The sequence below is a fragment of the Astatotilapia calliptera genome, chromosome 23, assembly GCF_900246225.1.
Source record: "Astatotilapia calliptera chromosome 23, fAstCal1.2, whole genome shotgun sequence".
NCBI lineage: Eukaryota > Metazoa > Chordata > Actinopteri > Cichliformes > Cichlidae > Astatotilapia > Astatotilapia calliptera.
In genome coordinates, this window is record NC_039323.1 from 8149335 (window position 1) to 8163678 (window position 14344).

A 14344-nucleotide genomic window follows, 5' to 3' on the forward strand; every position below is an offset into this window, starting at 1 on the left:
TGTTGCAAATTGGCTTAGAAAATATCGAGCACGATTTTCAGGCTGTTGTCCAGCGCCCAGTGCCTTAATACAAATAGCATTACAGGAAAAGTTGTACTGCGTTAAAATCTAAAAACATTTTTGATTAAGCTGTTTTGTACACTGTTGAAAAGAATATCTGAGATCTCTCAAAACAAAAAGCAGTAATGCTACAGTATTAAAAAGTTCAAAGGAAAAGTCAAAATACCATTTAATTAATATCAAAGCATAGTTATTGGTAATGCAAAATGTCCAATTTCACTGTTATATAGGGTTCATTAAATTCCTGGATCACTCATTCATTAATTCATGTAAGGTTAATGCTTCAGCTGGAAATAACCGTAGTTACTTTATATACTGCTGAGTAGCTTAATCTATAATAATATTGTATCATTTGCAAGTGTGATTATATTTTATATTTCTAATCTAAATTTGCATTTAATGATAACTATGGCCATGAAATTCATCTAGCGGAGTTTAAAGTACAAGATTTGCCTCCAGAATACAGTGGAATCGAATAAGAAACTACCAATATCATAGGATAGAAATACATAAAAGTTGTACTTCAGTACAGTATGTAAATGGTTACACTGGTCAGTTCACCACTGATCCTAGCAATGTTTTCTTATGGTAAGGGATATTTCAACCAGCACCATCTGAATAATAAATTAGCCACTGATCAACTGTCAATCCAGCAATGCCGTCTTTAAAGCAATACTAACATACAGGAGGATGACTAATGCTCTCCTCACTCTGATTAGTGCTGCATGGCTTTGCCCTTCAATGGTGCCAGTAAAAATATAAAGGCCAGAAGGTTTTCCATGGTTATTTGCAACACATAATATCTCACAAGAGCTTCTGGACTCTGGAGTCTTAGAAATACTAATCTGTTTATAGAATCAGGTGACAATGATAGGACATCTAAAATTGTCACTTATGTTCACAAGTTGTTTTGCAATTTTCAGTTTCTGTGTTGCATTTAAGAGAAAGGTTCACTTTGTACCATGTGCATATATGTATTGTTTCCATGTATATTCGTGCACAGGTGGGGAGTTTCTGCTTTCAGAGCAGTGTGCACAAGCTGAATTTAGATTTAAGTTTTCTAATTGACAGTGAGTGACGTGAGGAAAGCTTCTGCCCCTCAAGACTGCAGAGCTGCCCTCTCCTCTCCTCTTGATTGCAATATTACTCTATTCAGCCACTTCACTCAGTTAAGTGGTATGTTGCTGAATGGACATGCTTGATAGCGTTCAATTTACTAACTGAATGAACAAGAATAACACCGTGGCACAGCCCACACACAGGCAAACACATGCGACGTAACGCAGTAGCACGTTTCTGAGGTCAGAAGAAGATCAATGGGCATTTCAGCTTTGTGTAATGTTGTACCTGACTACAGCTCGGAAGTAGAATCTACTTCAGGATTCAGTTATTTTCCTTGCCAAATATGAACAGAAAGCAGCATGCCCCACTGAGACATATTTATTATAGAGACAAAATACCACTTCCAGTGATGTGGTGCCCTTAAGGGGCTGATGGCTTACCTGGCTCAGTGAGTAATCTAGTTTCTTTTTGTAACTGCTATGATGCCCACGATTGTACTTTGCTTTCATTTACATCTCCTTTTTGGTTTAATATCCTACCTGTCAGACCACAGCACAGGAGAATGGGTGCTGCTTCTCTTGTTTTTCTGAGCTACTGTTGAAGCAAAGCCTGGGTTTGATCCAGCTCATTAAAACCCAGTTAATGTTTGTGCTGATGGCTCCACAGAGACAGCCGGAGAGACAAGCCAGAGTTATTCCTGCGTCTGATGAAGCATCAGCTCAAAGCCTTTATGACTTTCAGATGGAAGAAAATTCTGCAGCAATAGAATACCATGCTCTGTAGGGATATCTTTAATTCGCACACAAACATTCCCAATTTAATATTGTCAGTGTGAAAAGCCTTTCGTGGCTTGTAGCATTATGTGTGTATAATTGTATGTGTGTCTATGTATGACAGACTGTGGAAATGTGTTGCGGCTGTGTTGTTGACAGCTGGAACTTAGGAATTAGATTTGTTTTTGAGAAAAACAACTATCAAACGACTTCTGTTTTATATTCACATGTTGTGTCAGTTACCCGCTCTCTTTCTTGCATTTGTATTCAATCATCTGTCAGGGACGCTCACACTCAAAGCAGAAAACCCAACCTACATGTGATTGCACATACTGTCACAAAGATGGTACAAAAACTCTTTTTATATATTTTTTTCTTTTTGTGAGAGTAAGTATGAAATTTTTAGACCAACCTCAGATGGCGTGACAGATGAATTCTAAATGCGAGCACTAGAAAATGTATCTTCCCTTACCATATGTTGTTGTGGTTTATTGTACAGCCTGTGTGGTATCTCAGAGAGGTGCTGTCTGAGTGTTAAGGTCAGATAAGCAGCCTTTGTGTGAGGCCATCCCCGAGCAGAAGATATAGGTCGGCATGAATAAAGCCTGAGGGTGGAGGACATGCTGAAATCTGCTTGCATTTGTCTTGAGAGTCTGACCTTTTCATTGGCTGCTAACGCAAATGTGTTGACTTTCACTCTGACTGCTTCAGAATTCAGTTTATTAGGGAGTTGGAGCATGTTTTAAAACATCATCAATGTCATCTATTTATGAACACGTCTAGTAATAATTGCAGCCACTTTGTAATTTGAGTTTGCTACTGACATTTTGTTTTTCGTGTGTGTAGGTGTAAAGGAGCCTCTCACTATGGGCTCTCAGCAGACAGAAAGCGACGCTCGCAGGAGGGCGAATGCACTGACAGCACCTCAGAACTCACCATTGCCACCCTGCCCAATGATGGCCCCACTTCTGCTGCTGTGGCCCTCCTGTCAGATGAACCTGGTCTGGTCAACCCTGCCTTTGACCCCAGCATGGAGGATAATAGTCAGTCAGGCAGCACGACTAGCCTGGCTGCTCGGAGTAGCACAAAGAAGAGTGAGTGTGAGTGGGCGAATAGATGTTTGTGTGTGCTCATGTTCAATGCCATATGACGTTATCTGGCAAGAGAAAGAGCTAAAAAGGTGTCTGTTTGCCATAGTGACAGACTGAAAACCAACAGAGTACAGAGATCTCCAGTCACAGTTACACGGTCTGCAGTCAAAACCAAGCACCAAAGATCTGTATTCATACATATATTTACACCCGCAAATGACATGACACATAACACCAGTTTCACCAATCTATAAAATCTCTCTGTGGAAAAAAGCAGAGAAACACATAGAGACAAAGTCACCGAGATGCAGGCACATTATGCAGTCAAGGAGAAATGGAAGGAGAGGTAGGTTAAATATAGCCTGTGCAAGTGTGTGTTAATGCCCAATGACGTGATCGCAGCTCTTCCCTCATTTCTCCCACCTGTGAAACCAGGAAGCAGTCACGAGTGTTCCTATCTGCCCGTCCATTGCTCTGCTAAAGTAAGCGCATAGGCAGTGGGGAAACCAAATGACGCTGCACCAGCACTTTAGGTCTGGTCAACTGAGCACCCTCCGCCACCACCACGAGCACCACTACTGCTGAACAAGCTGTCAGCTCCAGAAGCGGCTCGCGCTTTTAAAGAATAATGTGGCTGTCAGGAGCCTTCACATCTCCATGGGCCTGCAGAGGGAGGGAGGGGCACTGCAGAAGCTTGCTGTCCCGTGCTCCGAGCAGCCGGGCTGGGGCTTCTGTCTTCAATGGAAGCTCCTGTAGCCTAAAAAGCAAAGTACAAGTACAGACAAGAGCCTCTCTGGGAGGGTCTCTTTTGGTACCAGTCGCTAGAGTCCACTACTGTTGTTACGCAACCATGTAACTTTACTGTGCACGGATTTGGTTTATTAATTAAAGGACTATCAGCTGAACGCATTTCAAAAGATTTGAACTTTTTAAAACTTGCCAAAAAAAACCAAAAACATAGCCCAAAGAGGGAAAAGAAAAGTTTTCTGTTATATAAGAAAAAATAAAAAGATTAATGGGGCCCCAGTGTTTTCCCCAAAATTTTACTTGTAAACAAATATAAGCACGATTAATTAATGTATTGCTTCCAGTTTCTAATATGCTACACTTGGATTCATAACAAGAGGTACCTTGACTTGAGTATCAGTATTTTATTTGCTAATATCATTGTTTCTTTGGGGGAGTAGTAGTATTTTCTTAAAGCCTCGACTCACACATTACCTGAATATGGTGAAATTTGCAGCTGGAATGCGTTTTTTCTTTTTGAGCTCTCTATTTTAACAGTGCAAAAAAAAGAAAAAAAAGCATTGTTCAGCCTGAGAGGCAGTTTGTGGTCTCTCGAAACTCATTGATAAGGCATGCACTCTGACCACAGCGGAAATAAAAATACCAAATGGACACACTGAAATGTAGAAGGAAGAGACGGTCTCTTTTACAGGACAACCATGACATTCCACTTGGTTCATATAAGAAATTCCATTAATTGTTTGTACTACAAAAATAAATTTCAGTTTCTGAATGCTAACCTCCATGCTGCAAGTTTGAAGTGCGTGTGGAAGCTTCAAAAAGTTCCTTAAATATCAAGCACAGTCCCCCTAATCCAGTGTTGAATCAGAGTTAGGGATTGAGGCTTCCAAAGCTAACCCACCATTTGTATGCAAGGTGGAGTGTTAAGCTCACTTTAGAAAGAGTCAAAAACACAACTAGTGATACAACACAGAAAAGCACTGTGCTGATCAATACACAGTGCTTTGAACAATGTAATTCTTATGTTCATTTCACAAAAAAAGGGAAGCTAATCCAAAACCCTAACAAAACTGGACACTCTTCTTTAGTAATATCACTTTGCACTGTTTAGATCCTTTAGAGATTTAAGGGTTATGGGTATTATTCAAACAGGTCTTCCTGCATTATACAGGTAATTGCAACAGAATCACAGATTGCTTAATGTCTTTGGTGCAGCTCTGAGAAAGCTTTCCATTGGCTGTGAGTGAGATTCAGACATGTCTGGGCATGTTGAGGGTGAGGTCATCTTTAAAGTGCCTCTCTTTCACCCCTGCAGTCAGAAATTTTGATCGCTCTTCAGTGAGGAGTCGCTCCTTCAGAAGGTTGAACAGGGCCTTCAGTGTCTTGAGGAGGACTAAGAGTGGCAACGCTGTTAGCAATGAGACATCTGAGGAAAGAGACAATGCCAGAAATTCCAGTGTGCCACAGGAAGGTATGGATTAAAACCTTTATATCTGTGTTTCTGTGTTTCCCTGAATGTGTATACTTGTTTCCTCAGCTTTATATGGAGGGTGACACAGCTGGGTCCCACAGTGTAACAGTAGTATATGTTTCTTTAATAATTCAGCTGTAGATTGCATAAGCTTGTGCAGACAGATCATGGGAGAATGGTAGCCTGAGGGATGGGATGGCCAGAGGTCGCTGAAGATAAAGCAGATGATGTTCCTACTTCTGTCTCCACTACCTGTTCTTCTTTTTTATCTCATCCTTCTATTCAACTCTACCATATCCTGTCATTCCTTACCAACTTGATGATATATTCACCTGGGAAAGCAGTGTTCTAGACGTGGTAGAACCATAAGATGTATGTATGCAGTAAAAAAAAATGTGCCGTAGTGATATTTAATGTAATCTCTACAGACTGGCACTTGTGGTGGAAATATAGCCAACCATAGAGTATAACGTTAAAGCAGAATTGCAGTGTGATTGGACGAAGGAACGTGGGATTGCGTAAGAATGAAGGATGACGAATGATCTGGGAGTAGATTATTCTCAGAGGCCATCACTGACGGGGCTGAGAGAAAAGATTAAATATTCATTGCCTGCCACTGAGAGACAAAGATAGACGGGAAGGATGCAAAAGTGAAGTAGACGTAGTTCCATCCTGGAGAAATGTAAGGAAGAGTGGATGCAGAGTAAAATAAAATGAAAACAAATAAATAAGCAAACACATCATACAGTCCCATTGGGGTGGGTAAAAAAAGTATGTGACAAGATGAAGCAAGACAGAGGTTGAAAGGTGAATGATGGAGAGAAAGGAGGATTACATAACGGCTGTGAGTCTCTCTTAATGTGCTCTCCACCCTTGAAGCAATCTGCTGCAAAAAAGACAAAATATTGACTTTGTATTGGAAAAAGTGCAGCGAAGTGTGGAACAAGTGTCTGAGGCTACAGAGACAGAGATACGAGGGGAAACAGTGCATTTAGGAATAAGAAATGAAATGAAAAACTCAACTTCTTAAAGACTTTGGCCTAGGCTGTCAGCCAAGATAATGTCCCCCACCCATTTCCACATGGTCCTGTTCAGAATGAATCATTCTGCCATTTAGTAAAATTCAACAAATTCAACAGTGGGTATGTGGGAGGATTGCACAAAAGAATGACATAAAACTAGAAGAGACATACTCTTTCATTAAAAATGCTGAGGCTCATAATGAGGTCTGCATTATACTCGAATCCTTTATTTTTTGCAGATGATCAAGTACTGAGGTGAAAACAAGGGGAACAAATCTGTTGTGAATCAAAGTAGTTGGACTGTGTACAAATTTAGTGTGTATTACAACTTTTCTTACATCCCCACCCTAGTAATAACTTTGTGGAAATGTGAAATTGAGGGTTTTCCCAAGCATACTTGCTACAGATGTATGTGACTAATGATACAAACATCACAGAGGATAATCAGCCAAGCAAATTTTCCCTCTTGACTTCTACAAGTTTGTTTTAGTAACCTTAGGGAGTAGAGACAGCTGGCTCCACTGCTGAACCTCTACACTACGGTATACCTCCATCTCCCTAGATGTGTTTGTCTTTTCCTTCTCAGCGCTCTCCTTTTCTCCCATTTCCTCTCTTGTTTTATTTGGCTGGGTCTTTTTGGCTGTTGATCTTTGTACAATAGAACTTAACACAGCCTTTTCCTTCTTCCCCAGTGGTGGCTCTTCCTCAGCTCCATCACCTGATCCCTGATGGTGAAGTTACCAGTATTAAGATCACGCGGGTGGATCCCTCAGAGCCACTGGCCATTAGCATCGTCGGTGGCAATGAAACCCCTTTAGTTCGCATTCTAATCCAGGATATCTACAGAGAAGGTGTCATTGCTCGGGATGGACGCTTGCTTCCCGGGGACATGATCCTCAAGGTATAGTGAGTTTAACAAAGCAGCTGGAAGTGATAAAAAAGTCCTCCGTGAAATTACATTTCCGCTTGTCCTTCAGGTAAACGGCATTGACATTAGCAACGTGCCCCACTGCTTTGCTGTGACCACCCTCAAACAGCCGTGCCAACTCCTCCGGCTAACCGTGCTCAGAGAACAGCGGCATCGCTACCGTTCGCATTCGCATGGCCACCCACATGGCCACATCACTGGGGGCCACCCATCACATGGCCTACCCCATCATCCCTTGAGAGATGATAGCATCCATGTGGTCCTGAACAAAAGTGCTCCAGAGGAACAGCTGGGCATTAAGCTCGTGAGGCGGCCAGAGGAGCATGGAGTGTATATCTTTCACCTGCTGGAGGGTGGACTAGCTGCACGTGATGGGCAACTGTGCATTGGTGACCGCGTGCTTGCCATCAACGGGCACGATCTACGTTATGGCGCACCAGAGCACGCTGCTCTACTCATTCAGGTCTGTTAGCAAGTCAAGGAAAGACTGCATGCATTAGCATTACATAGAAAGTTCACAGTTGTGACAAATTCACCTTCATGTTGTTACAGACCATAAACAACTGTGTTGTGATCTTAATGTGAGTCCCTGAGGTATTAAAGATAATTGTGGTGATTCAGGCTAATTGTGTTGTGCTGTGCTGTTGTGTCTGCATTCAGTGCAGTTAATAGTATTTAATTGTGGTTACTCCCTGATGGACTGGGCCATGTGGCTGCCTCTGTATCCTGGTTGATGCCAGTCAACGATGGTGTGTTTTTGGTTAATAGTGGTTAATTGCAGTGTGTCTGCGGCTGACTGTGCAGGGTCTCTGGGCTCCAAGTTCCTGTCTGGGTTGTTTGACTGGCTCTACTGGGTCTCTGTGGAGCCAAGATGGCCTCTCAGAGTAGGCACTTTCTGTCGGAGATTAAGAACTGCCAGGATAGAAATTAAATTAGTTCAATTAAGGCAATAATGAGCTGGACTGGCTAATTCAGGACTCAGCTCTTTGCTAGAAAGACCCGTGGAACTCTCCAAGGAATGAGAGCATGGGGAGAGGGATGTATCCAGCCAGTCTGTGTGGCTGTATGCTTGCATATGTGTGAATGCGTGTAGGTCAGCCTGGAGTATAGTTCTAAGAGTTACGACAAAGTGGCAGTGAAGATTAGCTATCCAGAAAATTTCACTCAGAATAAAATTAATTTCCCCATTTAACTGCAACACATGTCAAATTTTTCTGTGGTTGTTTTTTAGGCAAGTGAAGAGCGCGTCCATTTCATAGTGTCTCGTCAGATCTGCCTGCCCACTCCAGACCTCATACAAGAAGATCCGTGGGGCATGGATGGTCCCCCACCATATTCCCCTGTGGATCTAGAGCAAACACTGCTGGTGAGAAGCTCATACAGACACATATATATACACACACAAGAGACAAGGACGGTACTGATACACAGAGGAGCTTTGTTCCCCCGACTCCCCTTCCCGTGATAAATATTCGCTTTCAGGTGCAAATGATCCATGGAGGTATTATTCTCCAGTCAAAGCTGAGTATGTCATTCAAGCAGTACAGCAGGAAAGCTGTTTTGTGTTGCACCCCCATCGATCTCCTATTTTTTTCACCACAAAGAAGACATCCCAACCTTTACTGTTTTTTTGAACATAGCAATTTATCTTGCTCTACGACAGAGCCAAGGTGAAAATTCATGGTATAATTTCAGGTTGATCAATTCCCTTTGATTTTTAAGAGGCAATTGTTTTGGCTTCCTGCTATAAGTAGAATTTGTCTGATTTCAAATTTGAATGTAATTGGCACAAAAAAAAATGCAAGTTTGCGATACTTTTTGTCTTTGCCACAATATTTAATCACTATAATCACAAACTTCCTTACAGATCTCTACTTTGGGGATATTTTGCATATACAGTACAGTATCTTGTGGAGAGTTCCTCCTCTTTCAATGTCACCGGGATCAAAACATGTAAATGCATATATTTTTATATATCTTTGATTATATCTTTAATGCAGCTGCTTGAGAAGTGACTGATAAGAAATTATTCATTGTCAAACCAAAGGTGACATCTAGCGAGATAATGCTGCTTCATGAATCTTTAGTTTTGGGGACATTGTTCAGTGGTCTAGGGCAGTGTTGACAAACCAGTAATAGTCCAGTTAGGACAGCACAATATTAACTGAATCGTAATATTTTTCCCAGTGTCAGCTTATATGTTATACCTGAGTGATTTAATTTATAATAGTAGGGATTCGTGTGGTTTGGCCAAGACATATTCCAAGACATGAGAAGTACAATACTCTGCTTCATTATGCGGCCATCAGGGGCCATATCCTCACTTTCATCCGAATGCATAGAAGTTTACAGGAAAATGACCTCATTTGTTCTATGACCTCACTAAATACATTCCTGGTAAGTTTAACATCTTAAGTGCTAGTTTCAAGTCTTTTTGTTTTATTACTCCAGTAGTGTAAAAAATGTTGATAAATCAGGATGTTCTTTAGGTTAACACTGTATGCAGTGTCTGTAAGCTACTTATTCAGGCTTTACTTGTCACATCAGGTTTAAAAACACCAAGATGGGATTGAGCAAAATGCTCAACCAGAAGCTTCAAGATTGCACATTGCCCACTAACCAGTGGGTCATGTCACACTGATTGCACCAGCTTCTAAATTCTTCTTTACGTTGTGTACATACTGATAAGCCAGTCTATTTAACAACTATCCAGCATTTTGCCTAAAACAAACCTGGTAAAAATAACTGGCATGCCACAGAAGAAATCCTTCTTTTGAACTCCAGGTGGTTGTTCTTTAATCACCACACGAAATAGCTAGCTGCTTGGCTAAGCATAAAGAACAGAGATGACAAAATATCTTATGTGAGCTCGCTGTGCTGGGAGGTAACAAACTCTGCTCATTACACAGCATTATTGTTCATCAAAAGCCATCAAATAATCTGGGAAAAAACAGACAGAATTGACAGTGCTTTAATATGAAAGCCAGGTAATGTGTTCAGTTTTCGCACTGTCATGCCATAAGGTCAGTCAAGTGATCTCTTGTTGTGAGTGCAGCTAAAACGTGTGAATGTGGCACATTAGCAAAGCAGGACAAGCTACATCCCACCAACCTCAGTGTGTCCATGTGTTATTCATTAGTATTCAACTCTGCCTCATATGACTCACACACTTGCTATGAATAAAACCTCATTCACTTTATCCCATGCAATGCCTCGTTCAAAACATCAAATAACACATCACGACTCTGTGTATGAATCTCTGCATTCAACATGGACAAAGACTGAGGAGGCACTTGAGCTGCCTAATGTTCTACCATAATAACCACCATATATTATACATTAACCAATTATGCTGACGAGGTCATTCATCAATCAGCTTTTAACTGTGTCTATGTTATTGGGCTCTTGTTCCCATAACCCAGCATGGGTGGCATTCATGTGACTTCTACCATTATTGCAAGTCTCACAGAAAACGCTCCTCATTATTATGCAAATGCACTACATCTAAATCTAATTACATTATATAATTTATTTAAGATGCCCTTGGTGTAAGTCATTATTATGTTTGGAGTGACGGTGCATGCGGACACTCAAAACACCACAGTGACAGCATCAGTTCTGAATGTGTGGTATGTCCATTAACATCACAGTTGGAAAAGAAAACGGGATATTAGGGGAAGGAATAAAAAACAACCTTGGTTGTTTTTAAAATCAGTCACTTTACAAAAAACTCTTTACTTCAACTATTTGTCTGTCTGCTTTCTGTCTCCTGTAAAGGACTCTTGTCAAAAGCCTGCATGTTATGAGAAGACAGTAAGTCTAAATAAGGAGCCGCATGACTCTCTGGGTATGACAGTGGCGGGCGGCATGTCCAGCCGAGGGTGGGACCTCCCCATCTACGTTACAAATGTGGACCCTGATGGAGTGGTGGGACAAGAGGGCTCCATACGCAAAGGTAAAATGAGTTGTCATCTAATTATGTAATCATTAGAATATTACTCATGTATTTCAGAAGAAATGTGATGTCTGTAATCTGTGCAAATAATTACTCATATAGTGGATTAAGCATGAGTTTCATTGCATAAAAATTCTGTCAGTATTTATGTGGGTTTGGTGATGAATACTTGTAACGAACAGATGGGGTGATTGATGAACATTTAAGGCTCATGTTTCATTATGAAGGTTATTCATGCAACAGAAAACTCTGGTGCTGCTGTGGTTCAGTGCTCCGCAAATTGGCTCTAAGAGATTTAAACAAAAACACAAACAAACATTAGCATAGCAGTGCTCGAGACTTGAACTCCAATTGCAATGCAGAAGAGAATTTGTCAAGTATCTTAATTATTTTGCTACATGAAATTCGTCAAGACCGAACCAGCAAAACATGAAGAGACACACAATAGCTGTATGGAAGAGCAGCAGCCTTAAAATCCTGTAATGCTACTGAAGGCAGGGAGAGTGGAAGATTTTTAGCCCCAAATGCTGATTCCTGCATATTCACCTTAAAATAGAACCATATTAGGCCTTTCATTACTCTCAATCTCAATGCCTTAAACTCTGGTTATGAGAGGATTGAGAGAAATGCTGAGATGGGTGATAAGAAGTACAGTATGAAGGCTTAATAAAAATAGAAGTAAATTGAGTCTGTTGTCCTATTCATGGTTCAAGGTGCACATTATTGTATTCATAAGGGACAGAGCAGCAGCAGCTGCCTCCTTTTGTACGGTTATGAAACATGTTTGCGTTTTGTAATGGAGTGTTAATTTGTATTTGCATATCCTCACAGGGCAAATGTGTCCTTTGAGCTGCTTACTAGCAAGATGGACTCTGCGATTATCAATTTATCTTTGCACCACTTTCATCACTAGGAGGCTTTTTAAAGCACAGGTGGTGCTTAGTTTCCATCTCTTTGTCTTCTAGCGTGGAGGTTGATGAATATTAAATAGGCAGATGATGTGTCCCACGTCTTGTTTTAAGCTGTTATGAGGGTATCAGCCCCAGGCAGAGCTTGAGTTGTGCTGTCTATATCTTCCCCTGCAGGTGACATTTTGTTAAATGTGAATGGCATGGATTTGACAGGGGTAACACGAGGTGAGGCCGTGGCCAATTTGAAGAACACCTCCTCTCCTGTTGTGCTCAAGGTTTTGGAGATGCGTCCTCCAGAGGACTTTGTGCAAGATTGCACATTGCCACCTTGTCTTACGCCATCACCTACAGACAGCATCAAGAGCCCGGTGCCTAATGACGATTACTCCCCACTGTGGGTGTCATGGCTGCAGCTACCCAGGTAGAGTACCCACTGCTGCCTTTGCATCATCTCCATGTACAATTGTATGCTTTTTCTGAGGCCAGTATAAATTAAACCCCTCACACCGGTCCTTGTGACCTCTGCCAGCTGGTGCCAACTGAAATTTTGACAAAGCCAGCTGGGAAAGGAATGCTCATTATACTTTTAAAACTAACCTTTCAGCTTAAATATTTACCACTAAGATATCAGTTAAACTTTCTCTATGTTCTTAGCATATGAATTTAGAAGGTGTGTTAGAAAGACAGCTGTGTACTGATAACGACAAACAACTGCTGCTCCTAGTTTTATAAAGTATGATGAAACAGAGATGCAAAGAAACCAAGCACTAAGTCACAGTGAAAATTTAGCTTTGGACTGTGATTTGGTGCACTACTGATACAAAGTCCAAATCACACCTGCATTCAAAGGTTAGCCAGGCCTTTCTCTTTAGAGTGGGGCTCATTTCAGCACTCTATCTACAGCACACATGCTCAGTATAGATGCACAGTATGTGTAATCTAAAGATGCCGTTGAGAGATTAGTGTGATTAATCTCCCTCTTGGCTCATGCAGGCATCTCTACTGCTGCAAAGACATCGTCCTGCGGCGGAGCACTTCGGGCAGCCTGGGCTTCAGTATTGTTGGAGGTCAGGAAGAGGTCAACTGCAATCAATCCTTTTTCATCCGCTCGATTGTGGAGGGGACACCAGCTTACAATGATGGCAGGATAAGGTATCTGCTCGTTGGATATCACTTTTTTTCCACAATTGCCCATGGGCAAAATGTTTTAGAAGTCAAAGAAGATCATTTTCAATTCCCATTTCTCTGTCTGTGTAGGTGTGGGGACATCCTGCTTGAGGTGAATGGAAAGAGTACTTGGGGGATGACACACACAGCACTGGTTCGCCTTCTGAAGGAGCTCCGTGGCAGAATCACCCTGACCATAGTGTCCTGGCCTGGTAGCCTGCTGTAGCAGTGCTTTAAGCCATCCAGCACTGTTTCGGTGGCAGTGACCAAGGAATGTCAAAGGCAGAGCTTTAGTCTGGCTGACTACCTAATTTTGCTGTGAGGGAGAAGCTTAGAATAGTCGTGTAGCTGTTTGGATACCTCACGTCTGATGGACAGCCGTGACTTCGGCAGGAGTTTGGAGGGGGACAGACATAAGACTGGATTGTTACCAGAGGTTAACGTGCCCCTCAGAAAATGCTGAACTGGGAGGATCCAGGCTTGAGACACTTTTAACTAAGATGTTGGGTGTTATCAGTTTAGAGGACATGATCATTCTCTGGCATCGAGTGGGAGTACCGACAGGAGACACAACATGTTGCCAATTCCAGTAGTTATATGTTAGGATATGCGTTAAGTTGGACTCACATTTCTCTACTGTAACTGTTGGGTGTCTAAAAAAGATCCAAGCACTTGTAATATGTTTATTTTGTTTGTTTGTTGTATGGCCTTTTAATGTAGGCTTTATTCTGTTTGTACTGACAGTGGTTGTCATCTTCATCTGTTGATCTGAAGACACGTTGCCAAGTAGTAGTCTGTGAGGTTTTTTATGTTATGTCAGAAGCTATGGCTAAACTATCAAACCACTGGCAAAGAAAATATCTGAAAAAATAAAGGATTAATGTGTTCATAACATGTTAAAAGATATTTAATTAGATAACAGTGTGGAGGCCTTACTAATTTTCTTACATTTAAGAAAAAAAATGACTTGGTTTCTGTGTATCAGTGGAAGGGCTGAGGCCCATCTACTGCAGTTCTATCTGTCACGCTTCGGCCTGTGTAGTATATCTGATGGTACATTTGGTTAACTGATCAATAAAATCATTTGAAAAATTGGTTGCTGTGACAAAGATGATTAAAAGCATATCACCCTGGGATTCACAAAGCTACATGTACAC

The 14344-nt window shown here is 41.4% G+C and overlaps 1 protein-coding gene across 5 annotated transcripts in view; it reads left to right on the plus strand.

The window, feature by feature from the left end:
• Window positions 1-14282, plus strand: part of lnx1 (ligand of numb-protein X 1) — a 35324-nt gene extending 21042 nt beyond the window's left edge. For 2 of the 5 annotated variants that reach the window (XM_026158714.1, XM_026158717.1), the window contains 9 exons: window positions 2742-2995; window positions 5049-5204; window positions 6919-7127; window positions 7204-7617; window positions 8386-8520; window positions 10932-11109; window positions 12195-12441; window positions 13014-13172; window positions 13278-14282. In XM_026158714.1, the coding sequence (XP_026014499.1) occupies window positions 2742-2995; window positions 5049-5204; window positions 6919-7127; window positions 7204-7617; window positions 8386-8520; window positions 10932-11109; window positions 12195-12441; window positions 13014-13172; window positions 13278-13413 (1888 nt within the window). In that variant the 3' untranslated portion in view covers window positions 13414-14282. The remainder of the gene's footprint in view (window positions 1-2741; window positions 2996-5048; window positions 5205-6918; window positions 7128-7203; window positions 7618-8385; window positions 8521-10931; window positions 11110-12194; window positions 12442-13013; window positions 13173-13277) is intronic. The other 3 variants (XM_026158715.1, XM_026158719.1, XM_026158716.1) reach the window with 2 other exon arrangements.
• The last annotated feature ends 62 nt before the right edge of the window (window positions 14283-14344 follow it).